The sequence below is a fragment of the Calonectris borealis genome, chromosome Z, assembly GCF_964195595.1.
Source record: "Calonectris borealis chromosome Z, bCalBor7.hap1.2, whole genome shotgun sequence".
Taxonomy (NCBI): Eukaryota; Metazoa; Chordata; class Aves; order Procellariiformes; family Procellariidae; genus Calonectris; species Calonectris borealis.
In genome coordinates this window covers 59,573,710-59,600,288 of record NC_134352.1, presented here as the reverse complement: position 1 = coordinate 59,600,288, position 26,579 = coordinate 59,573,710, and the positions used below count along the sequence as shown (strand labels likewise).

At 40.9% G+C, this 26,579-nt stretch overlaps 2 protein-coding genes across 10 annotated transcripts in view; one reads left to right on the top strand and one right to left on the bottom strand.

Moving 5' to 3' along the window:
- Window positions 1-8,120, top strand: part of GFM2 (GTP dependent ribosome recycling factor mitochondrial 2) — a 19,508-nt gene extending 11,388 nt beyond the window's left edge. For 5 of the 9 annotated variants that reach the window (XM_075136846.1, XM_075136852.1, XM_075136849.1 and 2 more), the window contains 10 exons: window positions 421-569; window positions 1,094-1,234; window positions 1,317-1,416; window positions 2,246-2,435; window positions 3,739-3,815; window positions 4,317-4,455; window positions 4,587-4,772; window positions 6,200-6,315; window positions 6,555-6,737; window positions 7,194-8,120. In XM_075136846.1, coding sequence (XP_074992947.1) covers window positions 421-569; window positions 1,094-1,234; window positions 1,317-1,416; window positions 2,246-2,435; window positions 3,739-3,815; window positions 4,317-4,455; window positions 4,587-4,772; window positions 6,200-6,315; window positions 6,555-6,737; window positions 7,194-7,322 — 1,410 coding nt within the window. In that variant the 3' untranslated portion in view covers window positions 7,323-8,120. Of the gene's footprint in view, window positions 1-420; window positions 570-1,093; window positions 1,235-1,316; window positions 1,417-2,245; window positions 2,436-3,047; window positions 3,211-3,738; window positions 3,816-4,316; window positions 4,456-4,522; window positions 4,773-6,199; window positions 6,316-6,554; window positions 6,738-7,193 lie in introns of those variants that run through there. The other 4 variants (XR_012670893.1, XR_012670894.1, XM_075136847.1 and 1 more) reach the window with 4 other exon arrangements.
- Window positions 8,114-26,579, bottom strand: HEXB (hexosaminidase subunit beta). Its single transcript, XM_075136857.1, has 14 exons — window positions 26,148-26,579; window positions 25,886-26,043; window positions 23,049-23,114; window positions 22,223-22,269; window positions 21,903-22,013; window positions 19,403-19,504; window positions 17,658-17,787; window positions 15,757-15,937; window positions 14,610-14,696; window positions 13,950-14,022; window positions 13,160-13,334; window positions 11,115-11,205; window positions 10,794-10,898; window positions 8,114-8,485 (listed from the first exon to the last, which is right to left on the bottom strand). Exons 1-14 carry the CDS (start codon window positions 26,438-26,440, stop codon window positions 8,422-8,424), a joined length of 1,683 nt encoding a protein of 560 aa, XP_074992958.1. The 5' UTR covers window positions 26,441-26,579; the 3' UTR covers window positions 8,114-8,421.

The window sequence follows — 26,579 nt, the reverse complement described above, 5'->3', positions numbered from 1 at the left end:
AAAAGCGTTTAGGGAAAGGTGAATGGAATTTTCAAGTAGAGTCTGCAGTTTGTGTTCGAGCTGCTGATTCTTACTAACAAAAGTAGCATCTCAACTGCTATGAATTGGTTGGATCTTCAGACACTGCACGTTGCAAGTGGTGAGGTACAACATCCTGAATTAAAAGGACTGTTAGAAAAAGAACAAGAACAGCTGCAGATCTGCATGAAGATCTTAAAAGCAGCGTCTTCTGTTTTAGCATCTAAACATTTGGATTTATGGCTTGGAGCTTATTAAAGGGAGGAATGGAATGGAGTTCGGATGAGTGATGTTATATTTGCAAACATACTTCTTAACTTTTGGGGATTTGTTAGCAATATCTGATGCAATTTAAGGCTAAATTGTAATTTGCATGTTAACAGAAAATAATTCTTTTTGCAGTTACAGTCTGCTATCCGCAGAGTCACACTAGCTCAGAAAGCGGTACCTATACTCTGTGGCAGTGCACTGAAGAACAAAGGAGTGCAGCCATTACTGGATGCTGTTACTATGTACTTGCCTGCGCCTAATGAACGTTCATATGGGTTTCTGTAAGTACAAGGAAAAAAGGGAGGGTCAGGAAAAAGCAAAAATAAGTAGGAAAACATAAAAGAAGAAAATGAAAAATATCAACAAAGCATTCATATCTTTAAAAACATTTACTCTTTTTAGGTATTAAATAACAGTAAAGATGTGCGGACATAAAAATACACTTGAGTACTGAACCTGCTTTGGTTAGTGCAACTGGAATTGTATGCATTTATCTCCAGTTGCCAAACTTGCACTTTAGAGTTCTAAAGCCTATTTTTAATCTAAGGATACTACCATTTTACAGAATTGGGGTCTAGGGATCATCTTCAGTATTGGCTGAGTCACATGACATCTTACATATCCTACTGGAGCTGAAACTGCTTAGGTTAATATTTTCTGGTATAAATTACGATTTTAAAAATCTGCCTCTTAATATTACAATAAGAAACATATTGCTTCTTAAATGAGTGGAAATTTAGGTAAATATAAGTTTGAGTGGATTAATCCTACAAGCATGCTTTTTGTTGTGCTTTTTATTTTGCAGACAATGGTACAAGGATGACCTGTGTGCCCTAGCATTTAAAGTTCTCCATGATAAATGTCGTGGACCACTAGTTTTTGTTCGTGTTTACTCAGGTTCACTGAAACCTCAATCAGCTATATACAATATTAACAAAAGTTGCACGTGAGTAAGATAGAGATGTAGTTTAGTGTAGCATTGGAGTGTCTGTTAAAAGTCCTGAGTAATTCAAGAATTTCCTTTTCAGGGAGAGAATAAGCCGGCTGCTCCTGCCTTTTGCTGATCAGCAAATTGAAATACCATCACTAATGCCTGGCAACATTGCCCTTACTGTTGGGTTAAAACAGGTAATGGAAAATACTGATTCTATAAGGCAGCTTGTTTTACTAGTGTGCTTTCTACCTCTATGGTATTGTATCTCACACGTGTTCTTGATTGTTATAACATATGTAAACTTGCTTTATTTGAAGTACACGTACATGTACTTCCTCCTAAAATGAAATATTACAATATAGAAATGTCAGTATTTGACCTGGGAGATGCCGTGCTGATTACATGGAAAGGACTGAAAACTGAAGGTGTGTTTTAGTAGGGTTCTGAGTATTTACATTGTAAGTCTTAAAATACAATCTAATGCCGTGGAGAGACCCCCCCCCCTTCTATGGGGAAGGAGAGTGATGTTCCAATTAAGTTACCCAAAAGCAACAGTTCTTTTGAACTCAAGTTCAAATAAGTTTGTTTCATGCTTGCTTCTGTAAGTTTACTAATTCCATGCTTATTGTCTGAACAGGCTGCATAGATCTCATTTGCACAGATTTTCTAAAATGTAACCAACTTTGGCATGCATAAGCAAATTTTCATTTACCAATACTGTTCTTTGTGGCTTTATATCTTGACTGGTAAATTAGATTTAAAATGCAGTGAACTGGCCGAAGAAATGTTAGTCTAAATTTGAGCACTGCTTTTCCTTTTCCAGATCACTTTGGTTATCTGAAGAGAGAAGTTACAGTAATTGTTTATAAATAAGTAAATAAGTGGAGTTTAGCACAAGTGGTTTTGAGGAAGAGAAATGGTCAGGGTTTGTGGTTTTGGGTGTGGTGTGGTTTTTTTTTTTCCCCCCACATCCCCTCTTTTCCCCCTCCTGTGTCTGGTGGGTCACTGGGTGTTGACCTATAGAGTGCCACTGGAGATACTATAGTGTCATCAAAGGCTTCAGCAGCAGCTGCAGCACGCCGAGCTGGAAGGGATGCTGGGGGAGAGAAGAGGTCTACCAGTGACGTAGAGAGCCTTCTGCTGGCAGGCGTTGAGATCCCTGACCCTGTCTTCTTCTGTACAATTGAACCTCCTTCAATGGCGAAACAACAAGGTACAACATAGCTACCTAAGAATATGATAAGACATTCCAATGAGATATCCAAGCATAACCATATTCTCCTATGTAAGGAACAATGCTTGTCCCCAATCCATGCACACCTGGTTGACATGAGTGAGTTGCACAGATTTATCAATCAGTGATCTAATAAGGCCATTTTTGCACAGATGATATATTTTATATTGTGGTTGTCAGTATCCTTTGCTATTACTACGTCAAGCAGTATCAGTAGTAGTACTTTTCTAGTTTTTGTGTCTAGCAGTAGTAGTTCTTCATTTTGAAAGATGAGATGGAGGCACTTTCATTTCCTACTGTCATGCTTAGTTTTGCTGCAGTCACGCTGGTCTGCTGTACATAGTGTCCTGAGTATAAATAACCTTGAAACGTGGGGTTTGGGTTTTTTTTTTTTCCAGTCAGCACTTGCAGTTTTACTCTGTGGTGTAAAGTCTTCACTTACCAAGACTTCCGTGTGCCTAGTTAGGGTTCACCCATGCAGTGTGACCTGTAATCTTACTGCCTTTCCAAAGAACCTGTATCAGAGAACTTGGTTCCATTCGACTCTCTTTGGAAATACATACGTAAAACTCTGTACCTTCATTCCAACAGAGCTGAGCTTGGTTGGGGGCGAAGGGGAGGAAGGACAAGTACCAGTGTAGTATGATGAAATGGAGCAAGGTCAAATGCAGATTTGGAGCAGTATGTCTGCAGGCTGAGCCACTGGGTTGTAAGGTGTTCCTGTTTTGTGGGAGTTTTTTTGGTTTTTGGTTTTTTCAAGGACTGTAAGGTAGATAAATGCAGTCTCAGCTGTGAGTTTATGATTCTGTAGCCGCTTTCCTCACCAGTTAAGATAATGGGGAAAATCAGAAAAAAATAATTTGCATTTGAACCTTTTCATGTTGAACTCATCTTGGAAATATTTAGGCAAATCATATGTGTCAGTTAGTTGACAATTTTTCTTACCTGTAAAAAGGGAGCGATACTTTTTACTGACTTGATGAAACACTTACAGGTTCTATTCTGTCTTCATACAAGATACCACTCTGAAAATGATATTTTTAATAATTAAATTAAAGCACTCTGTAGTGTGCAGTTAATTTGTTGGAGAGACTCTGAAGTTGCAAGTTGCTTGTAATTTGACTTGACTTTGTTTGCCAAAATCTATGCTTCTCTAGGGCTCTTTTGGCTCCTTCTGAGAATAAGATTTGACCTTATGAGGAAAGTGATGTTTAGACGTTCATAGTGATTCTCAAATTACTGAAGTCTCTTTAGATATAATGTATTTGATATTTATGTACAGACTTGGATAATGCATTAAGCTGCCTTCAGCGTGAAGATCCAAGTTTAAAAGTGAAGCTAGATCCTGACACTGGACAAGTAAGATGAATCTTCTATTGTTCACCTTATAACCAAGCTTTATTTTAGAACTGTCAAGACCACTCTTCAGTTAGTTCATTTGCATATTGAGATTTTCTTGAATAAAAAGGACTCTCTAAATGTTCGTATTATATATGTACAAAGTTCTGTGCATGAAACTAAAATGGAGCCTTGTGCACCTGTGCTTTACAAAGTAGAGGAAGTCATCCTGTGCTCCGCATGTTTTTGACAGTTCTGTATTTTAAAAAGTTTGAATTACATAATCTTTAAGATAAGGTATGACCTTTTTTATAGCGGTCACAGTAGTGGTAATTACCCTCTCACTTATACGGTGTTGATGTCAGATGACCTAAAGCACTCCTGTTTTCTCTCTAGGCTCCATAGAATTTGAAATCTTTCTAAGAGACTATTAAAAGCGTGCAAGTCCTTGCTTAAACAGTTTGTATTAAAACCTGAGTTTTGCGTGTTTTTCCTCTTCTCTCTTAACTCTCTTTTTACTAGACTATTCTTTGTGGCATGGGAGAACTGCACATAGAGATCATTCATGACCGAATCAAACGTGAATATGGAATTGAAACTTATTTGGGACCTCTTCAAATAGCATACAGAGAAACCATCCTAAATGCTGCCCAAGCTACAGGTGAACTGAGTGAATGGAAGGAACATCTTGTTTCTGGTTTTATGTACTTGAAATGAGTAACTTTCAGATGAATTTTATGTATTTGTTTTTTTCCCAAATGTTTTTTTAGCTTTTTTTCCCCCCCCCCGCAGATATATTGGACAAAACAGTAGGAGATAAACGACACTTTGTAACGGCAGAGTTAGAGGTGAGGCCCAGGTTAGGGGAGAAAGCAATGACAAAACCTGCAATCGAGTATGCTGCGAGTGTCATTGAAGTGCTACCCGAAGAGCTCCAAGGAGCTATAGAAAATGGAATCACAAATTCATGCATTCAAGGTAAAGGAAGTGCTATGACAGCTATACTGGTCTAACATTTTTGTAAGAAGCAATTTAATATGTTTCTAGGAGGAAAAACTCCTTGGTAGCTTGAAAACTAAAAGACAGTAATACTAGATGCAAAGAAAAATTCTGAAATTTCCTTAACTACAAAAACTGCCAAACATTCCTTTCCCTATGCCAGGAATGGAAGTCAGCATGCCTTTGGTTTTAAGGTTGATTTCTTCTCAGTCATCAATAGTGAGCTTGGGTTCTTTTGGTTTGCTTTTTAATCTGGTATAAGAGATAAGGTATATACTTGATGACATCACGTAAACGACAGTTTTGTGACAGAAGTGGTTTTGGAGGCCAACATGTACATACCACACTTCTATTAGAGTTACTGATGGGTTTTTTTTGATTTTCAAATATGTTAAATCCATGAAAGTATACAATAAAGAGCCTTACCTAATTGCAAAGTATAGTCTTTCTGAAGGACTAAAAGCGTCCTTTACGTTTGATTAAAAATAGGAAGTACTTAATAAGTGGTGGCCAAAGAACTCTCCTTTACAGTAAAATTAACAGGCAGTGGATTGATAAATGAGAATTACTCTAGAAGCAGTAGCATGAGGTGTTTTTTCCATGTTGCTTGTTGAGTTGGAAAGCATCTCTCATCTCTGGCTGTGGAATGAGTCTTGACTGTGTGCTTTCTTCATGCTCCTTGAAGACACTTCAGAACTGTGCTGTCTCCAGCCTAAATTTCATGCCATTAAGTGCTTTTAAAAAAAAGAAAAAAAAAAAAAAGATCTGGCCATTTTCTCTGTAGGAAAAAACCTATGTGTTTTTTTTCTTAGATGTGGTTCAGGCCTCCCATCCAGTCTAATACAGTTTTTGGTCTGGTTGAGAGTCCTGGGTTGGAGGGAGATAACCTACCTAGGACACTAGATGTGGCTCATCCCTCATGGACTTGAGTTAACCCTGAGTTTTGGTCATGGGTTAGTATCAGGATTTACAGTGATCACATTGTGTTGAAAAGGAAAATAGAGAAGATATTCTGGCTTCTGGTTAAAAGGTTTCATTACTTTTTCAAATGAGGTCTTGTTTCAACAGACAAGTTTTAGATACCGTAACGTTATTAAAAAATAACAAGCACACTTGGGAACTTCTGGTTCTGAAAATTATCTGTGCTTTTGGTAAAGAGAGTAAGAAAGTATGAGTCTGCATTCCTTTGTCTCCTCTGGCCAAGCTAGGTAATGACAAAATCACAAAATGAGGAACAAGACCAGTAGTCATGCCCTTGGCGGGAGGAAGGGGAAGAAGAGGGGAAAGAGGGAAGTGAGAAGCTCCAAATTAATCCTGAAACTTTTTTGCATGTGTCTTAATATTCTGAAAAACAAATGTGCCTCTTTTTCCCCCCACCCACCTTTCTTTCTTTCTTTTGTTCCTAGGACCTTTGCTTGGATTCCCAGTTCAGGATATAGATGTGACAGTGCAATCACTGACAGTGCATCCTGACACCTCCCACACGATGATATCAGCCTGTGTCTCCCGTTGCTTGCAAAAGGTACAGTGAAACTGTAAGCTGCCGTACAACACAGGAGCATGATATACTACTGGGAAAATGTATGTATACCAGTATCTGCTAATTGTTCTTCTCTGACAGTGTAATGCTCTCACTGGGGACTTTATAGCTTTTGGAAGTAGAGAATTTGAGAGGCAGTGTTAGCTTCAGTTACATAAGTACTTATTATGTCAATTCTCTTTTTAAAAAAAAAAAGTCAACATAACTCCCTTTCCACATAGGCTTTGAAAAAAGCTGGTATACAAATACTGGAGCCCGTGATGAACCTAGAAATCACGGTAAGTGAAGATCATCTCAGTGCAGCACTTGCTGACCTTGCACAGCGGAGAGGTAGTATTCAGGAAATCCAGAGTCGTCAAGATAACAGAGTTGTGGTTGCTGCTGTTCCACTAGCAGAAACGATGGTATGTGATTATCTTATTAATGGTAAAATGCAAATGTGATCTTTGTTTATATGCTTAAAAATAATTAGGCTTCAGTTCACTTTTCCTGTTGTTATGGATGAGTAAGTTTGGAATGGATGTATTTTAATTATTGAAGGTCTAAAGCAAGTGCCCACAAATCTAGTAGTGTTTTTCTGCCTGATTCAGATTTGTTAAACCAGCATATTTTCAACTGTAAGTCAGAGACGTAGTAAATACTATTAAAACAGCTTTTACAGAGAATAGGTTTTTTAAAAGTACATTATTAGGTTGACTCATGTATGTATTGCACTTTTAATATAGTAATATTAAAAAATTAACTTACTAGCACGTTGCAGTATACCCCTCTCTCTCTCTCTCTGACCTAAGCAGCTCTCTGTGCTAACTTATCTTCCCTTTATCCTAAATTGAGTGACATATGTCCTTCATCTTGTCCAGGGCTACTCAACAGTTTTGCGTTCGCTAACATCAGGCTCAGCAACCTTCACGTTGGAGCTTGCCAGTTACCAAGCCCTGAACAGTCAAGAGCAAAGTGCACTTCTTCAGAAGAGGATGGGGCTGGTGTGATCATTTTACTCTGTAGAACAATGAAGATACTTTCTATCCTCCCTGTTACAATATTTTCAGGAGCCTATTTATGTATCCCAGGGTTCTTCTGGGACCAATTGGTTGTGGTAAATGATGCTGTATGAGCAGACTGTGCTTTTAACCGTCCAAGGGAAGGTTCAAGAGACTGTGTTCTTCTGGCACAGCCTTGTAATTGCAAAGCAGCTGAACCAGAGATGCAACCACACTTTGCTGCTTTGCAAATTCTTATCTTACAGGTATCTGCACTGAGAAGTGATGCAAATCCTCTTCATAGAAATAAGCACTAAGTGCACTTGAATGTGCCATTAGGATTGTTGCTTACTTCAGTAAGTAAAGTTTGTGAAGTTTATGTCTATAAATGAAATAAGTTTACAGTTTTGGCAATCTGTATCTTGATTTGTTTTCAGCTGAATAAAAGAATATGATCAATAAGCATTTTAAACTGTACAATTCTGAGTATTACTTCCTGTATTGTTAGAAACCAGTTTGAACCAGAGTTCAGGACTGGGTGTAACTTCTACCTGAGTTTGCTTTAGCAAGTAAGTAGAATGGATGCTTCTGCAAATTGAGTAAGATCTGTGCAAAAAATACAGAGTTCTCCCAGGACAGTGATCCCTACCTACCACTTTGGAGTATGTTGAGGGAGGATTTTTTTTTTACCTTTAGGAATGAGTGATTTAAGCTAGAATGGTTCTGATTTGCTATGTGTTACAAGTCAGTTCTGATTCGCAATTATCTGGTTACATAGGAAAGTGGCAAATGATACAATAAACTTTGAAATAAAAAGATAGTTTGCTCTTTATTTAAATAGGTCTTAGCTTTATTTTCCCTCAACTTTAGAATGTAAGGAAATTACATTCCTTGTAATACATACTATGGTATCATGTTTCAGGTGAAGTGAAGAATCCCTATTTCTAATGAAAGCTAAAACCCATCAGTTTTACTCCTACAAGAATGTCCAAAACTTTATTTTGAAAGTGAAAATGTTAAGTCTTTGTTCAAATATCAAACTGCATGTACATATATTCATACCCCAGAGGCACTTCAGGTTGTTAACTGGAAGTCTGTGCAGCAGTTGTTACTGCCCTCTTGCTTCATGGGCACAGTATCCAACAAACACAGGTTCGGCTGCTATGCCACGGCTGTTAAAATAAAGTGGAAGGTGTATGATTATAATCAGTCAACTGGCTGGTTGTGTAGGCAGAAAGAGAGATACTGGCACTCTATCTTAATCTTTGTGTAAACAAAACTACTTCCAAGAAATAACAGATGGCCTATTTAGGGAGTGAAAAAGGGCCCTGTTCTACTGTTGACTGTACTTCAGTTAAGTACGGTTCTCTGTTTAAATCAGATGTACCAGGCTATTAGAAAACAGTTGGAAAAGCTTAAATTCAGGGACTAGTTGTCTCTATGTTCTGCGAAATCTATTGCTTTTATTGAAGAGAAGTCATAAGAAAGTGAAAATATGAATCAGTTGACAGTTGCACACTCCTCCTGCCCCCAACTCCAATCTTTCCTTCATATGCAGCTCTAATTATGTCATTTTCATTCATTTTTTTGGGGACCCAGTTTTAGTAAACAGGATTTTTTCCAGCTACACTATCATAAATTATTCAGTTCTCATGTGGCTTTAAAAACAAACAAACCCGCCCCCTGTAGCTTATGATGGTGCAATAAGATAGTATAAAAAGATGTTTCAGAGTTAAAAGTAATTGTAGTCAAAATTCTGCTTCTTGGATATTCAAGAGCTAGATAGTACTGCTACAGTGATTGTAGGATAATATCTACTGGTGTTTAAATTGCACTTAAGAGCTGCAATGGAAGAAACTGAATAATGAAATAGCTCAGCTAAACGATTGCTTGCCCTTAAGCAAGGCCTACTCTTAGTAAAAGACAGGATTGTCTCTGGAATATACACCCCCCTTTTGTTTCCCCTCTCCCATCACCATTTCTTTGCAATTTGGGCTGCTGTATCCTACAGAAAGCTGAGTGTAGATCTATATAGCAGCTACTGCTTTCATGGTACTATTTCAACAGCAGTGGCCTTGGCCTTGGATAGGCAGAGCTATTGTTTTTCCAGTGACCATGATCTAGCTGCTACAAAGTTCTGCCTACCCATTCCCTCACTCCCTGGTACCCAGCCACAGAGCAAGCCAGAGCTGTTCATTCTACTTGGAAAGGCTCCTTGGCCTGCTGCAACTGCCATGGTCTGTGTATACCATGTATAAAAATGTTAGAAGGGACATAGTCTTTTGCCCACGTTCTAAGACTTAATCAGTCAGGCTGTTGTAAAATCAGTGCTTTGAGTTCGCACAATGCTAAAGACGACCTGTATACACAAAAGACAACAGAACTGCAGCTCCAAGGAATACTCATTTCATCAGTGGAAAGGGAATGGTTTATCTAGTGTTTTTCTGGTTCAAAGCCTATATAAAAGGAATCGTTTTCAGGAGGACACATCCTTTGTCTATTTATAACAGGAATTGTCCAGCGTAAGTTTATATGGCAGCAAAGCACTTTTAGCACCAGAAAGTAGTTTAAGGAAAAAGTGTGCAACAAGTACAGGGAGTAGTCCTAAGTCTGCCCCTGCATTCTGCATCTCTCATGCTAGCACTACCAGAGCAGCCGCAGTCATCTGGATCAGCTCCCTATACAGCAACACAAGTGCCAGCATTAAGCAAGAAGATGGAGATGCAGCAATAGTTAACCAGGTCCAGGAACAGTGTAGCTTAGTTCACTGTACACTTCACTATTCAGTTGTATCAGTGTTTTCTCTGAGCCCCACCAAGAGATGCACCATCCTGTTAAGTGATAGGATGTTTAATCTTGGTTTTGACATGTATTTGGCATTATTTTCAGCCAGCTTGAAATAAATCCAGCAAGTCAAAACTTACAAGTCTTTCAGTCACTCTTACCTTGATTAAAGAGCTAGTTTGTACTGTAAGTTAAAAGTCAGTGATTCCGACAGATAATCATGCTAGGAATAGTTCGCTCAAGCTCCGCCCTCATGCAAACAGCTCCATTTGATTGCCTGCTGCATTTCTTTAATTATTATTTATAATAAACAACAACTTTTACAAAAAGTCTGCTTTTTCTCCTCTCTGTGTACTCATCCCACATACCCTTTAATATCCTTTTTGTTTGAAATAAGTCAATCATGATGTCAGTTTTTCCTTTAGAGGAATGGGAGACATTGATGAGTTCTAGTATTTCACTGAAAAAAGTTAATGAGTTCTGAAAATGTTAGCTGCAAATCTGTCTAGAACTCCTGTCTTAGTGTATCTGTTCTTCCTCTTCTGTGGACACAAAAACACGTGGCATGACATTTACATAGTCAAATTAGACTGCTAGTTCTCCTTCCTTCACTTCCAGGCCAGCAGTTTGGGCCTGTACTTGAACTCCATTGGTTGCAAGGCATGAGAACCAAGCTTTACTATAGCTATATCTTACCGGAGCATGCGGCATCGATGATTAGTCAGTCTTTTATAGGCATCCTGCAAGTTGGTCACATTCCTGCTGCTCCAGAGTCTTTCCCCTACAGCACTTGCTCGAGGCCTGTAAAGATATACTGAGTTTTAGAGTAGGTATGGTCTATAACCAAGAATGGATTAAAGTTTTTAATGCCAGGTCTTATATATCCAGAAGCACCCATTTTATATCTGCTCAGGATCAGCAGGTTCAGCACTGCTACCACTAACATACAGTCCGGTTGGATTAATTAATGCTCCTTGTAGCTGACTTTCTAAAATCTAACGATAAAGCAGTTCGTACCATAATCTTGGTGTGAGGTTAGTTGCATCCACAAATTCCCCCCACAGGCAGGCTTCTCCACCTATTAAAAGCTTTTTCTGCTTTTCAGATCCTAGGAATTCAAAGCAGGAAGTTAGAATTTCTATTTGCCCAGAAGATGGGCATATATCAACAATTTCGTTTTCCAACACAGAGAGAGAGATTGATGTTGTTTCATAGAATCATAAAGTCTGGAAAAGACCTCTAAGATCAAGCCCAACCGTCAACCCAACACCACTGTGCCCACTAAACCATGTCCCTAAGTGCCTCATCTTCACGTCTTTTAAATACTTCCAGGGATGGTGACTCAACCACTTCCCTGGGCAGCCTGTTCCAAGGCCTGACCACTCTTTCAGTAAAGAAATTTCTCCTAATGTCCAATCTAAACCTCCCTTGGTGCAACTTGAGGCCATTCCTCTCGTCCTATCACTTGTTACTTGGGAGAAGAGACCAGCCCCCACCTCGCTACAACCTCCTTTCAGGTAGTTGTAGAGCGTGATGAGGTCTCCCCTCAGCCTCCTCTTCTCCAGACTAAACAACCCCAGTTCCCTCAGCCGCTCCTCGTAAGACTTGTGCTCCAGGCCCTTCACCAGCTTCATTGCCCTCCTCTGGACACGCTCCAGCACCTCAATGTCCTTCTTGTAGTGCGGGGCCCAAAACTGAACACAGTATTCGAGGTGCGGCCTCACCAGTGCCCAGTACAGGGGCACGATCACCTCCCTGCTCCTGCTGGCCACACTATTCCTGATACAGGCCAGGATGCCGTTGGCCTTCTTGGCCACCTGGGCACACTGCTGGCTCATGTTCAGCCGGCTGTCAGCCAGCACCCCCAGATCCTTTTCCACCGGGCAGCTTTGCAGCCACTCTTCCCCAAGCCTGTAGCGTTGCCTGGGGTTGTTGTGGCCCAAGTGCAGGACCCGGCACTTGGCCTTGTTGAACCTCATACAGTTGGCCTCAGCCCATCGATCCAGCCTGTCCAGGTCCCTCTGCAGAGCCTTCCTACCCTCGAGCAGATCAACACTCCCGCCCAGCTTGGTGTCATCTGCAAACTTACTGAGGGAGCACTCGATCCCCTCGTCCAGATCGTTGATAAAGATATTGAACAACTGGGCCCAAAACTGAGCCCTGGGGAACACCGCTCGTGACCGGCCGCCAACTGGATTTAACTCCATTCACCACAACTCTCTGGGCTCGGCCGTCCTGCCAGTTTTTTACCCAGCGAAGAGTGCACCTGTCTAGGCCGTGAGCCGCCAGCTTCTCTAGGAGAATGCTGTGGGAGACAGTGTCAAAGGCCTTACTGAAGTCCAAGTAGACCACATCCACAGCCTTTCCCTCATCCACTAGTCAGGTCACCTGGTCATAGAAGGAGATCAGGTTGGTCAGGCAGGACCTGCCTTCCATGAACCCGTGCTGGCTGGGCCTGATCCCCTGGTTGTCCCGCACATGGCTTGTGAGCACCCTCAAGATGAGCCACTCCATAATCTTGCCGGCACCGAGGTCAGGCTGACCGGCCTGTAGTTCCCCGGATCCTCCTTCCGGCCCTTCTTGTAGATGGGCGTCACATTGGCAAGCCTCCAGTCATCCCGGACCTCCCCAGTTAACCAGGACTGCTGGTAAATGATGGAGAGTGGCTTGGCAAACTCCTTCGCCAGCTCCCTCAGTACCCTCGGGTGGATCCCATCCGGCCCCATAGTCTTGTGAGTGTCCAGGTGGCGTAGCAGGTCGTTAACCACAGCCATTTTGCACAACTCTGCCCCTAATGCATGATGCATCTGTCCACCTAGTCCAGTACCCTGTCTCACACAAGCACCAGTGCCAGATGCTTGAGGAAGGTAACACTTTTCCCTGTGAGAAGTGGAAAGTTGCATTTTTTTTTTATTTGAGAGTTTTCCAGAGTTCTAGCTGTCACTAAAGTCTTTTGATTACAGCATATCTGATCATAGTGACTGCATGACCATTCCATTTACACCTTACTATGAACGAAAGACTTTCATGCACAGAACATGCATATAAAAAAAGTAACAAACCAGGGAAGTTAAGTGGTTCAACGCTGTAGTATTTCTTCCAGTCTTGCCCATAACTAATGTAGTCTAAGTACCAGGGAGCTGCCAGGATAGTAGTGAATCCAGCTCCAGTCACACTGCTCAGTTCATGAGCATAGTTGTTTTCCATCCACACTTGAACTACAGTGTCTGGTTTCAGCTAAAAGGGGGAAAAACAAAACAAAACAAACCCAAAACCATTAAAGACAAAGCTAATTGCTGTTACCAGGAAAAAGGATGATGGATTTCAAAACCGGGTATTTTGTTTTGAAGAGGAACATTTTGGAAGCTACCTTTTGTCATTTCCCACCTGATTAGCTCTTTGCTGGTTTTAAACAAAGTTCACACTAGAGAGAAGCCTAGGTTATACTATAGATAGTTAATGCCCTAAGAGGGTTCCTACATGCACCAGCTACCTGACCAGCTCTGAGAAGCTGAGCACCTGGTGTTACAGTTGCACAGTTTGTGAGAAAAAAAAATATGGAAACTCATAGAAACTTCCCTACCCTTTATTCTGATGCTCTAAAGCATATTATATTATCAGTGTTCACCTTTAGAAAGCACTTCAATGCTGGTGTTCCTGTTCCACCTATTTTACATGTTCAATAAATGATAATTTCAAGGCAGGCCCCACACATGGGGAGACTTGCTGAAGTCAGCAGACTTGCTTTAACTCTTAAGAGACACAACCATAACTACTGAAGAGTCTACCTTGGAAGCCTCCCACAATATTGTGCTATTATGCAAGAGTATCTTATTTATTTTCCCATCTTACCTTTGCTTTGTTATCAAACACTTCTTGCCAGACCATGTATCCTTTGTTATAGGAGGAAACAATGTCCAAAATCCTAGAATTTAGAGATAAGATCATGTTCATGTGCCTGTACCGATCTCACTGAAGTTCACAAAGTAGCAATATTTTCTACCCTAAGGCACATCAGGGGTGCATAGGGGACCAAGAAAAAACAGTTTTTTCTGGTTTTGGCCTTCAGTGCTCTGCCTCAAAGAGGATGTTCTCCCCTGTATAAGGATATGCACGTGCAGTAACACAAACTGATGTTCAGAACTATCAGCAACTCATATAGGTGTCTAAATCCATGTTATTTAAGAATGAGAGAATTAAATGGCTGCAAAAAACTTAGGACTTTTCCTCCCCACTCTGTGTGCTGACATTACAGCAGACAATTAGTTTAAGACACCCAATAATTCAAAGTGTGCATAGAACTAGTCTACGTGTCCTTGTTGCGTCCCACTTTTTAAAGCTGTGAACTTTAGATTCAGTGTATTAAAATTAAAGAAAGTGGGTAGTCCCCCATACACGGCAATTTTTGAAAACAATATAGGCTAACCTAAATCAGCTTCAGTATCTGCACCTCAATACCACCCTCAGATAGTGGCTGTGAAAAGCTGAGCAAGAATTAAAAAAACAACATACTTCTGAATATAGTAAGATTCCAGTTTAGCGTAGTCAATGCCAAATCCTTGCTTCTTCATGAACTCTTTCACTTCAGGGTTAGATTTCCTGAAATAATAACAACAAAACAAGTTTAAAAAAAAAAAAAAGAGTAAATTTTTTTGTTTTAAACCAGATTTCCCAACCACTTCCACCTATGCACAGCACACTAGCTGATGCCTTAGGCACACCATAGCCTGGAATGCACAACAGAGCAGAAGCAGCAGGCTAACGTGATTTAAGTATTTTGAAACAGTTTCATCCTGATTTGAAATAAAGCCCATAGTCCTACTTCTCTGGTAGAATTACTGGAGTCCCTGTTCTGAAGCAGTCTCTGGCAGGCTGCCTCAAGCTCCTAAGAGCTCTGGGGTTCCTGGCTTCTCTGCGACTTTGTAGGAAGGTTGCCAGCAGGTCTGGAAACTGAGCAGCCATAATACCAGGGGATCTGCGGGACTGACATCAAGAATTTGGGAAAATACCCCAAAAGCAAACCAACACTTTTGTGATAAAGCATTTGTCAGAAATTTTCTTTCTTTTTAAAAATTAAAGCAAGTTCTGAGTGTTCAGATTTGATGTTTCAAGAGAACGCACAAATACTAACTAGATTGATTTGAATACTCATCCAATTAGATCTGCTCCAAATTCTGTATTATTAGTTACTCCAGCAGAGAGACTCCAAAATATTCAAAATGCACAATCAATTGAAAAACTCTATTAATACCTGCACACAAGAGTCAGTACTGCAATACTTAATGTTAGCAGATTTTCTGGAAGGCAGAACTCGATGGAAAGAACTGCTTTTCCTTTAACACAAAGCATTTAAATGTTAATTATCTTATATAGTACTTTTCTACTGTACTACTACTCCTTCCTGCCAGGTTAATTTTCATAAAGAAATCCTTTAGAGTACCTGAACATTTGTGAAACTACTAGTCAAATCAAAATTCTGCACAACATCACTTGCTTGTTGAGGATTACAAATGCTCTGCCTGTAAACAGTTACAGAAGTAAGAGTGGAGACCTTTGGCTTAAGCAATGAAAACTGTCTCACGCAACTGAGTTCCATAACTCATGGATTTAGGCAAGTTTAAGAGGCACTAGGTATTTATTCTTTGAATTGTCACCGTACCAACAATCGAAGCTCACTTCATCTCCTCCCAAATGAATGTATGCATCTGGAAATACACTGCTGATCTCTTTGAAGAATTTAGTCATGAAGTCGTAAGTTGTATTCAAAATGGGATTCACAGGTCCAAAGGACCCAGTTGGCTGTTCTCCACTGTAACAAGGGGTGAGAAGATCTTTTTGACCTAATAGAAACAATTAATAGAGGATATTCAGTTCCATGTTGGTATGCTAACTTTGCTAGCAGGAAGAGGCAGTTACTCATATTAAAAAGGTTAACATTTATGACTTAAGTGCTCATCTATTCTAAGTATAATCAAATAGAGGCAGGATGAAATAAAACAACTTGCCCAAGGTTGAAAAACCTTCTAACTGGTAATCAGGACTCTGACTTTTAGATTTGTGATTTAACACACACTAATTTATGGAATATGTCACTATACCTGGAAAATAGCTTCTGCATGACTACTTGAATAAAAAAGCTTTAATGGATTTAGGAAGGAAGCCAAATATGATGAGTGTGCTCCAGAGGCCTCTTTTCTCTTTTTATTACACTGCTTTGTAACACCTAAGTAGGTGCGAGGTATATGGCTCAAGGTAGATGTCTGCTAGCAATTTACCTCTACACAAGAAAGGAAGGCTAGACAGACATCAAAACTAAGCACTGGTTCTTGAGTCAAGATACCTGAAGCAACATGAGCCAGGATAACAAAATAGGAAAAAAGTTATTGTAAGTAGGTTGGAGATTCCTAAGTCCAGTTTATTTGGTAAACTGTGGTTGCAGCAGCAGCACATTCCTGGCTGTGTGTTTCCTACTCCAAGCACATTTCCCCCAAACAGGGCCCTACTGATAGATTGCTTCAACTACTCTCCTCGCATGCCCATCTTGAATTTAAATGCAAACAGAGCACAGCTACCCAGGTTCATAGGCAAAGCCAGGACTCGCTCCTGTGCATCACATTAAAAGAAGCTATTATACAAGAAGCTATCAGGATCAATTGATTTTAGGCAACAGAGCTGAACCTTGCTCTTAATATGAATATAGACCACCTCACATATCACCAGGCAAGCCACTGGCTTTTATTAATGCTCTGTAACCGCAAAGACCACAGGTGATGAAGGATTCAGAAAGACTGTTTAGTAAATTTAGTTTTTGCCTTATTCCTTTCCTCCTCATTTTAAATTAGTGAGAAAGAGCCTGAGGCATCTTCCAGCATTATGGCCGCATCCCCACAGGATGAGCACAAGACTTGCCCCCATCACTAAAGCTAAAGCTATGAAGCACTAGGAAAATCTTTACTATTTCCAGTTTGGCCAAAACCATCCTACGTTAATTGCACTGAAATCGCAGTCAGTGCGCCTTGAATTAAGCACAAGGTTCCCTGGCCCTTGAGTACACGTAAACACCACCACTCTCAGGATTCAAGCATTCTCTATCGAAAGAAGTATTACTCTGAAAACCAGAAGATAGAGACTGAAGAAGCATCCAACTTTGCTGTGTTTTGTACACTGGCAGATTACCACTTTACTAATAGACAGAAGCATCAACCACTTTGAAAGAACCTTCCCAAAGGCAGAAATCTCTACTCTAGAGACAGCAACTCATTATTTCTAGCCACTGCCTAAACTCAAGAGTACCGGATGAGGGGATAACAACATGAAGTCTAAGGCAAACAATGTATCTGTGCCTTTGCACACATGTCCAGCACAGGAAGTGTCAGCTTTTTCCATCCACTTTAGTTCTTCTAACACATAAAGGTCATGACCATCACTGAGTCTGTCCCTTGCTTACCTCTTATCAAGGGCCTTTCAAAGCACTTTGAAGGCTGCTTTTTAACAAGTTCATTTGGTTGCTACACCCTACATACCACAATCTTTTAACCATTAATACTTTCTTGGACATACCTTTTCCCCAAGACTGTGTGTGTCCTGGAGTATCAAACTCTGGGATAACTCTAATGCCTCTTAACCGGGCATACTCAATCACCAGACGGACGTCAGAAGGAGTATAGATGTGGTTATAGGAGTACGCTCCCTGTAAAGTATTCATGTTTAGAGACAGTTTACAAAATGTTATACCAGCAGCTGACAAAATTGGGATTAAAGTGTTACAATTTAGACTGGAGAGCAGTTTTACAAGTTGGCCTTTTCTGGTTTATCACACATGCAACTGCACAGACAGAACTTTTCGGTTGACTAGTGGCGGGGGGAACCCACAAAAATTAACCCTTTTTTCCCACACTAAGACAGATCTCCTGAGAGACCGTCCTTTCCTCCTTAGCTCACAGTTACCGAAGAAAACAGAAAAGCTAGTTTCTATTCCGTCAGATTCTTGAAAGATTCATTTTTCAGTTCTTCTGTAAAGAGGCAAGTTAGTTTCCCCCTCCACCTCTGCATTATTAGTTCTGAAACATAGGGCCCTTGTTACATGACATGCAAGATTAATGGAAAAATTCTGCCAAGTCAGAAAGAACAGTGGCTTCTTCCAACACCTCTACTTGTCAGTTTTGATACAATGCCCAATTTAGCATCAGGGCATGTTTGTTTTATGACACTGAATTTGAGCGTCACACACTCCCACACAGCCAACAAACGTGACAAATGACCCAGACTGCTACAGTTTGGTGAAACAGATGCTTGCCAAAGAGCCAAACTACGTAAGAAAAGCATCATGACTCCTTATGATTAATAGCACCTTAAGCTTCTATTTATCTGGAATTGGTTTCCACAGCTGAGTTACTCAAAAAAGATAATAGTAAACAAGAAGCCTTTCAAAAAGGCGGCTATTGAGACAAAGGCCATCTCCCTCTCTCCAGCTGTCAGTGGGGAATAGGACAGAACACCACAGCCATTACTAGGAAAAATAATCTGACTACACCATCCAACATCTACAATTTTTTAATTATAAAATTTTTCATGGCATCTGCTCAAGCACTGCCTACATAATTTTCACGAGGGTCAGATTCTAGCAAGCATTTTAAAACAGAATCACAAATCTTGTGCTTAGGCTCAGTCTACTTAATTATTCATGCTTGATTTGGCTACTACTGCACCATGACTTAGCAAGAACCTCATGATGGCTTTCATTAATTAGCAAAATCTGCTTGAATCAGGAAATAAGGAGATACATTGCACTGTATTTGTTTTAGAAAAAAACCTCTCACTTTTGGACCTCTTACAGACATGTTGTGTTTTGTAAAGTTAACTAGAACTCAGAAAGGGCTAAAGTACTACTGCCGTAGTTCCAAATATAGAGCTGACAGGAAACTCTCTTACACTTGTTTGAGTGGCAGGAAGTCTACCAGTTAAACAAACCAACCAAGAGAAATCAAAGCAGTGTTCACCACAACAGGTTATTTGCACACAATTCCTGCCTGAAGGCCTGCAAACACTGAGGATCACTGTCACCAGCAAATTTGCACAGAAGAGTTTGGAAGGTCATTTACCATGCATCCACCAAGGAAGATCTGAACATGGTCCACACAGACACTCAGGTAGGATCCTAAATGTGGACTCGCTGGTTACTGGTCCTCTGTTTCACAATCAGCCAAGGCAGATGTATTCAACCATTGGTAGGCTCTGAATTTTATTTTCACGAAATATGTGCCAGACTTCTGCCCTCCCACCCTGCTCCAATGACGTTTACTCACCTTGTCACTTAACTCAGGGAAAAAAATACTCTGGTAAGGGAATGACTGATCATCTACTATATGCCAGTGGAGAACATTGAACTTGTTAAAAGCCATGGCATCCTGTAACAAATAATGCAATGCAGTCTAATTAAGCACTTCACTCTCACAGAAAACCTATGCAGAAACAGTGGTCTTGTCCCAGTATATCCTGCATGCCTAAGGCAACAACTGAAAAAAAACCCAAAGAAAAAGCATACCATGTTTCATCGAATCCTAGAAACACACGCCAAAACCCACCATTCCTCTGCTATCTGTTTGCACCACTCCTGTCAACAAGTTCTTGCTGATCATGCTACACTGGCTAGTAGAAGGGGAACTGCTATCAATGCTTATACTTTTCTACCTAAATACTTCGGACTCGAAAACTAAACAGCATGAGAGAGTTTCCTATTATTTAGTACATCCCTACTTGCTAGTGACTTCTGCAGAATCCACTTCAAATGCATGCAAAATAAACCATGCATTTTTCCCGCAGAAATACAGAAATAGTGTTCCCCTTATGTTTTCAGTCATTACTGTGTCAGTATTTCCCTTTTTTGAACTTGAAGATAATCAAGATAAATTTTAACACACTTATTTTATAATTATGACTCCAGATGGACAGTTACACACATACTCTGAGTTATGCAAGTTTATTAGAGTCACTGGAAGTGTTGTGTGCTGCAAGCAGACGGAATAAGTGTTCTCTCCATTGTTCGGGACTGAGTAAACGCAACACAGTTGCTTCCATTCCCTTGCCACAATACAATTTTTTCCACTCCTCCCCTTTTCTTTTTTCATCAAGCTGTGTTTAACAAGTGACAAAATCTCTTCAGGAACTCCCACCAAATCCAAAGGAAGATTTATACCTTGTCCATTCCCCAAAATGATCTCATCTGTTTTATTAGACAGCAGGAGTTTTAATTACCATGTCTTCATGCATTTCTATCAAATACAATTTTCTATGTGGAAAGATGGTATCTCCTGACTTCCACCTCAGCCACTCTTTCCTCAAGGATAATGCCCTTCCTGGAAATACAGTACAGCAGCTGGATTCAAGCAGGCACAGAGGTGGGAGGAAAAGCGCACTTGTTCTTAAAATCAGCAAAATGTCATAAAATGTAGCTCTGGGAAAGTATTAGAGCCACAGACATAATTTAAGGAAAGAAAACAGAATAGCAACAGTTAGAGAAACACAAAAATGGTTAGAAATGCAAGTCTCAAAAGTCAAGTTACTCTTTGGACACTGTTGTCTCTTTTAGAAAGGACAACAAATACTGACACAAGTAACTACTTGAGTCTTTGAAGCACCCTCAGTTATAAATGAAACACTACACAAAAACTACTTGCTGAACAGGGACTGATCTTAAAGGTAAATACAAGTGGTACATACCCATGGAGAGGCAAGTTCTGAGCACAGTTCAAGGATGACTCAGAAATGAAGTCTGGTTTTACCTGCACTCTCTTCCTGCCCATCTTAAGCCTGCTCTGCAAAGTTCTGCAACATGGAAGGGAACTTTCTAATACTATTTCATCTTGGAAAAGCAAGACAGAGACAAGACAGGAAACTGCATGTTCTGCCACTCAAAGGCTCCTCAATTTCTAACGCTATTTCATCTTGGAAAAGCAAGATAGAGACAAGACAGGAATCTTCATGTTCCTCCACTCAAAGGCTCCTCAATTTCTAACATTATTTTATCTTGGAAAAACAAGGCAGAGACAAGACAGGAAACTGTATGTTCCTCCACTCAAAGGCTCCTCCATTTCAACCCACCAAATAAGCCCTGCTATAGGGATTTCAACAGCAGAAAAGTGGAGTACAAAACAGAAAAACCCACAGCTTTGGCTGCTGTGATTTCACAAATTCATCACGTTCCCATCAAGCTGGCAGTATACAATTCTTAGTGTGCTTACTTAAGTTTTTTGGAAAAAGTTTTGGTTGGTTTTTTTTTGTGGTTTTTTTTTATCTTTTTGAAGGGACACGGTAAAAGAAATCAGTAGTTTCCAATGAACATTTCCAATCTTCCCCCTTGCTCTGTACTACTTAATTACTGGCTTGCTCTTAGCAGCCTAAGAAAGGACTACCAAAGCCTGGTTATTGAAAAGACTGGAATTGTCCTGCAACCACTGGCACTGAAGCCAGGACTTGCAAGGTCTCCCCTGAACTGCTTGGTGACAGTGAGATGTCTCAAAACATGCTTCCAAGAAATATGTGAGCTGGTTTAGGCAACAGAAAATACAAAAATCCCAAAGTACCACAAATCCCAGCCTCCTTTACAGATTCACTAATCATTGTGTCTGCCCACTCAATTCCTCCCCAGTGTATGTTCTGACCTTCACTTAGCAAAGTTCACTCTGACCTTTTAGAAGTTACCCAGAGGAGATAGGTTCTCCTTTCATAGCAGCTCCAGTTGCTACCTACTTCAGGGGGCAAAACACAACAACGAAAAGTCATTATTAATGATGACTGCCCACTTACCAGGTTTGTAAGAATAGATTTCAATGGTAAATAATGCCTTGAAGTGTCTAGTAAGATTCCTCTATGAGCAAATCTTGGGAAGTCATCAATTTCAGATTCATTGACAAGAAACTATAAGAACAAGATTTAAAAATTAGAATTCCCATTTCATATTCATCATTTCAAACAGGAAATACTTACTTTTCAGTTTGTTAACAGCTTTCCAAGGATCATTTTCTGAAAAAATACTTAATGAAACTAGTAGATCTGCTGTTTCTAGAAGAGCACCTAATAAAGAATGTGTTATCAGGACCGTGGTTTTAGTTAATAGCTATACTTACGCTTCCATAGTCATCTTCATGAACCAACTGGCTGAAGGTTTCTAAACCTGGAAAAAAATCCAAGAAAGGGATCTGGACTACAACCCACTACGTCCTTAAAGTTTTAGTTAAAAACAGGATCATAACTATTTACAGGCGTTCACATAGCTAGAAAGAATGCTTCGTAGCTGAGTTTCTTCCTCTTTAGCACAGTTTCCTTAATTGCTCACGCACCACAGTTAATGAAATTCTGAGGAGAGAACCATTCAAGCTCTCCATTATACACAGGTACTGAATATTAGCACTACAGCTCAGCTGGGCCAAATTAATCCCTGAATAGTGTGGAAGTCACTGAGAGTAAGGTAGGAATTTCTGGTGTTGTCATGCATCTATTCCTGTCATTTCTGGAACTGGTGAAGTTTCTAATTCAGCATGAAAAATCTGCTAATTTTGACTAACATTCCTGTAAGAACACCAGACTGAAACTTCAGTATTATGGTCTTCTTGGTGATGTGTCCAGCATGTTCAGTTATTAGGTGCAGACAGTGAATAATTTGTTCACACCGTAGATCAGACAGCTTTTTAGCACCCAGGATTTGGTTGGCTTGGCTGATTTCAGGCACAGCAAGAGTGCACTTATGGTGTGCCATTGGATCTGAGATGCTGAGCATCTGGACTGAGGGTCTGACCAACACACATCCGGGTATCCTTCTGGCCGCTATGCCCAAATTTACTTCCCATGAACGACTGAATGAGGGCAAGGCTCAGTGGTCAGCTGGTTCTTAGTCCTGCACGGAGTTTGTATAAGCCAAGAACAAATAGCTCTATAGGAAAAGTATCAGCTTACCTCTTAAAGCACCCCATACCTCATCTGCTTTCAGTATAGCCACAGGCTCAGTTACAGTTAAATGATCTAAAGAGAAAGAAGAAAAAAAGTTATTGCTCAAGGAAACGTGGATTGACAGGACAATGCTGACAAGTCTTAAAGAGATTCTTCAAGTGCCACATCTCCCTTTGTTTTTTAAATTCTAACCAATGCTGGTTTTAATGGTGATACCGTGCAGCTGTTTTTCGTTTATGCGCTCCTGAAATAATGCAAGCTACTAGTCAGAGAGTCAACAGTTGATCAGTAAGATGATAAAACAAATACGGTACTTAATAATGGCAATGTTAAATATTGCACATGGGGCAGAATTCCAGTTTAACCCAACTGATTTAAAACATATCAGATTATATTTTTGCATTTAAGACATAGGTGATAAGGGTTGGGTAACTAAGCCAGACCTAACTGCAGTTTACTTCTCCTTTTACCTTCCTTTTATATAGATTATGGTTACTTGACAGGCTATATCTCAAAAAAAAAAAGTAATGTTGTTAGGTGCTTATTATAAAGGTGCTTACTAATTACAAAGGGGAAAAAAAAAGAAAAAAATCAGACCCCACCATTTAATGAGCACGTGTACGGGGGCAGTGAGATGAAGTAAGGTAAGAAAAATGAAGAGTGGTATCTCAAGGTATCTATAACAATCCTCTCTTAAGTTTGAGTACTGAAGTACAGTACAAAATACTGAAAAAACCCAAAAAAGCTAAAATAATTTTGTTATTCCATTTAAGGTGACTCAGTAAATTTTAGTGAAGGAACAAGTACCTTTTAAATATATGAAATTTTTTAAAAATCACATACATATATAGGTATAAAAATACACTATATCTATAAATCTATAGATTTATATTATTATTTAAACATTAAAGCAGTAATAAACTGACGAGAGTCACACATTTGAAGCAGCAGATTAAAAATCAGAGGGGTGAATTGCTGTATAATGATTTATTGGACCTGCCTCAGCATGAAAGAATGGTTGGTTATAAGTTATACAGTTCAAACATATCTCTAAACTACCAGAGAAAAGCCATTCAGGGACACGAAGAAAGTACCTCAAACTTCCATTTTAACGTAAACACAGATTGCATATGCTGGAAGTTCTGGGTAAGAAACAGAACTTGGAAGACTACTGCAATCTCCACGGTCTCTCTGTGGTAAGTTGTAGTTCAGTCAGGGATTCAATTCCAAGACAGCAGGCTTTTTTCTGAACATGTATCATGCCTTAAATGATCGCAGAACAACATGTTTTGTATGGCTATCTGGAACCTTTTACACAACCTTTACAGCCAGCAGGGACAAGGGCAGATAACTTGTACTTTGATTACATATCCAATACTTCTGCTATAGGATAGTCACTGACTGATCCATACTATCTCTGTTAAGAAAAGGAACCAAATTGCTGAATCCAGCAAGTGACTAATAACTGCGTATTTCAGCATTCATTCCCTGAACAAGCTATCCCATTAAAAGTATAAAATTAAAACCTTGCTGAAGTCTGGAGAGCTCGGCTTACTACATGAGGAAAACTTCATGTTATTCGTAACAGGAAACTCCTTTCCTACAACAGAGGGAAAAACTCTTGACTATTCTGAAGAGTGCAACCTAAAAATCACATAATCTGACAGATTCGCTGACAGAAGAGAAGAACCAGCTTTGGTTAATATCTGAAGTTTAGAAAACAGTTCAAAGTTCAGCTAGTACTAAAGCAGTATAATAACCTGACTGTGGCAGAAAAATTCTAAAACATTAGCAATTTTGCTGCTATACCTCATTTTCATTGAAATGTATGATAAATTCGCACACAAAAATTGCACTACTTGGCTAAATGTACCAAAAAAGATTGAGTAAACTTAAAATCACTACATTCTATCACAAGTCAGGTGGAATTAATCCTCCTGCAAACGCATGACTTAAGATTAAAGGGATTTTTTCCTAAGGATCTGTATCCTGGATACCAAACAACTGCCTTGCCTAGTACTGAAGATTATCTAAAGACAGAACTAGATTAATTGAATATATTGAATTCTGTGCTAACCTGCCCAGACAAAAAGCAATACTATCAACTCATCCTTATTTCTGCTAAGAAACTTCTCTGGTGATTAGGACTTGATTTTAGAGTACTTCTCCACCCTGGATTTCAGTCATAGAACTAATGAAGCACAGCAGAACAAATCCAATATAACCACTGTGGTTTTAAATCCTTTCTTGTATCTACTGATAGAGAGAAAGTGGACTTATAAAACTGCCAGACGAAAACAGGAAGTTCACTGAACGCTTTCCAGTTTCCCAGGAAAAACAAAAATACCATGTACGTAAGCCAGTGTAGGTAGCTTAGATTCAAAAGTAGTTATTTCTAAGGACAGCAGATGAATAAGCAAAGCAAGCCACCCTGTACTGAAAGAAAGGATGATCTCTTGACTTCACATAGATCTCACCACACATAACTGGGTACAGCACAGTGTAATACCTCTGATTCTTAATGATAGTTACTAGAAAGGATAGCAGCAGATACATGAGTTGAACGCTAGCTAAGCTGCAGAAATCACAGGTTACATTTCTAACCGGCTTCCTGAGTCACTGTGGGCTGAGATGTCCTGCAGCATTAAGAGCAAGAACTACCTTCTGGTTGCCCCCGTTGTGAAATGTTCTCGAGCGCCTCAGTGAGCCTATGATTTCCAGTTCCTTAAAAAAAATCTGCTGACTTTTACATTGGACACATGATTGCAAAACAAGCATTAACGATGCCGTATAAGCCGAGGAAGGAGAGAGGAACGCGGTGACCGGCTGTGCGGGGTACTCACAGGCCTCGCTGGAGGCGAGGTGCGGGTAACTGTGGCAGCCGGGGTCCCGGGACTCGATCACCACCTGCAGCTGCGACAGCTCGGGCTCCCCTCGGTCGCCGAGCGGCCTGCGGCCCCGCTGCCGCCGGCGGGACTGCCCGAACATGTATTCATAGTACCTGCCAGGGAAGCACAGACGCCGGCGGGGTCCTGAGGTAACCGCTCCCGCCGCGGGGCCGCCGCCGGCAGCACCCCCCGCGCCCCCGGCCCCGCCGCTCCTCACCTGCGGAAGGCGTCCTGCAGCAGACCGCAGGCCGGCCCGGCCGAGGAGCCGGCGCCGTGCACCAGCTGGAAGCGGGCGGGGGCCAGCTGCAGCTGGCGGTGGGACGTGCGGAGCCACTGCGGCAGGGGCCACACCGAGTCCTCGGGGACGGCGCCCGAAGCCAGCTCCCACTCGGCCGGCTCTGGCGTGGGCTCGGTCCGCGGGGCGCCGAGGCGAAGGCTGGTGCTCACCAGCACGGCGGGCACGAGGAACAGCCCCACCAGCAGCCCAGCCAGCCCCATAGCTCTGCCCATGGCGCGGCGGCCACGGCGCCTCCCTCAGCCCGCGGCCACCCGCTCGAAAAGCCGCCCGGGTCCGCCTGCGCCATCACGGGACCGGCAGGGGAGGGCCGCGGGAGCGCGCCGCAGCGCCCGCCCACCCGCTCGCGGCACC

Excerpts from the sequence above, each read along its gene's own strand:
- HEXB (XM_075136857.1), bottom strand. The coding sequence starts at position 26,440 with ATGGGCAGAGCTATGGGGCTGGCTGGGCTGCTGGTGGGGCTGTTCCTC. Across the intron at positions 22,270-23,048 it reads GGTATGGGGTGCTTTAAGAG|GTTTAGAAACCTTCAGCCAG; the intron begins GTAAGCTGATAC and ends ATTTTTTTCCAG. Across the intron at positions 13,335-13,949 it reads TGTTTGATAACAAAGCAAAG|CTGAAACCAGACACTGTAGT; the intron begins GTAAGATGGGAA and ends TCCCCCTTTTAG.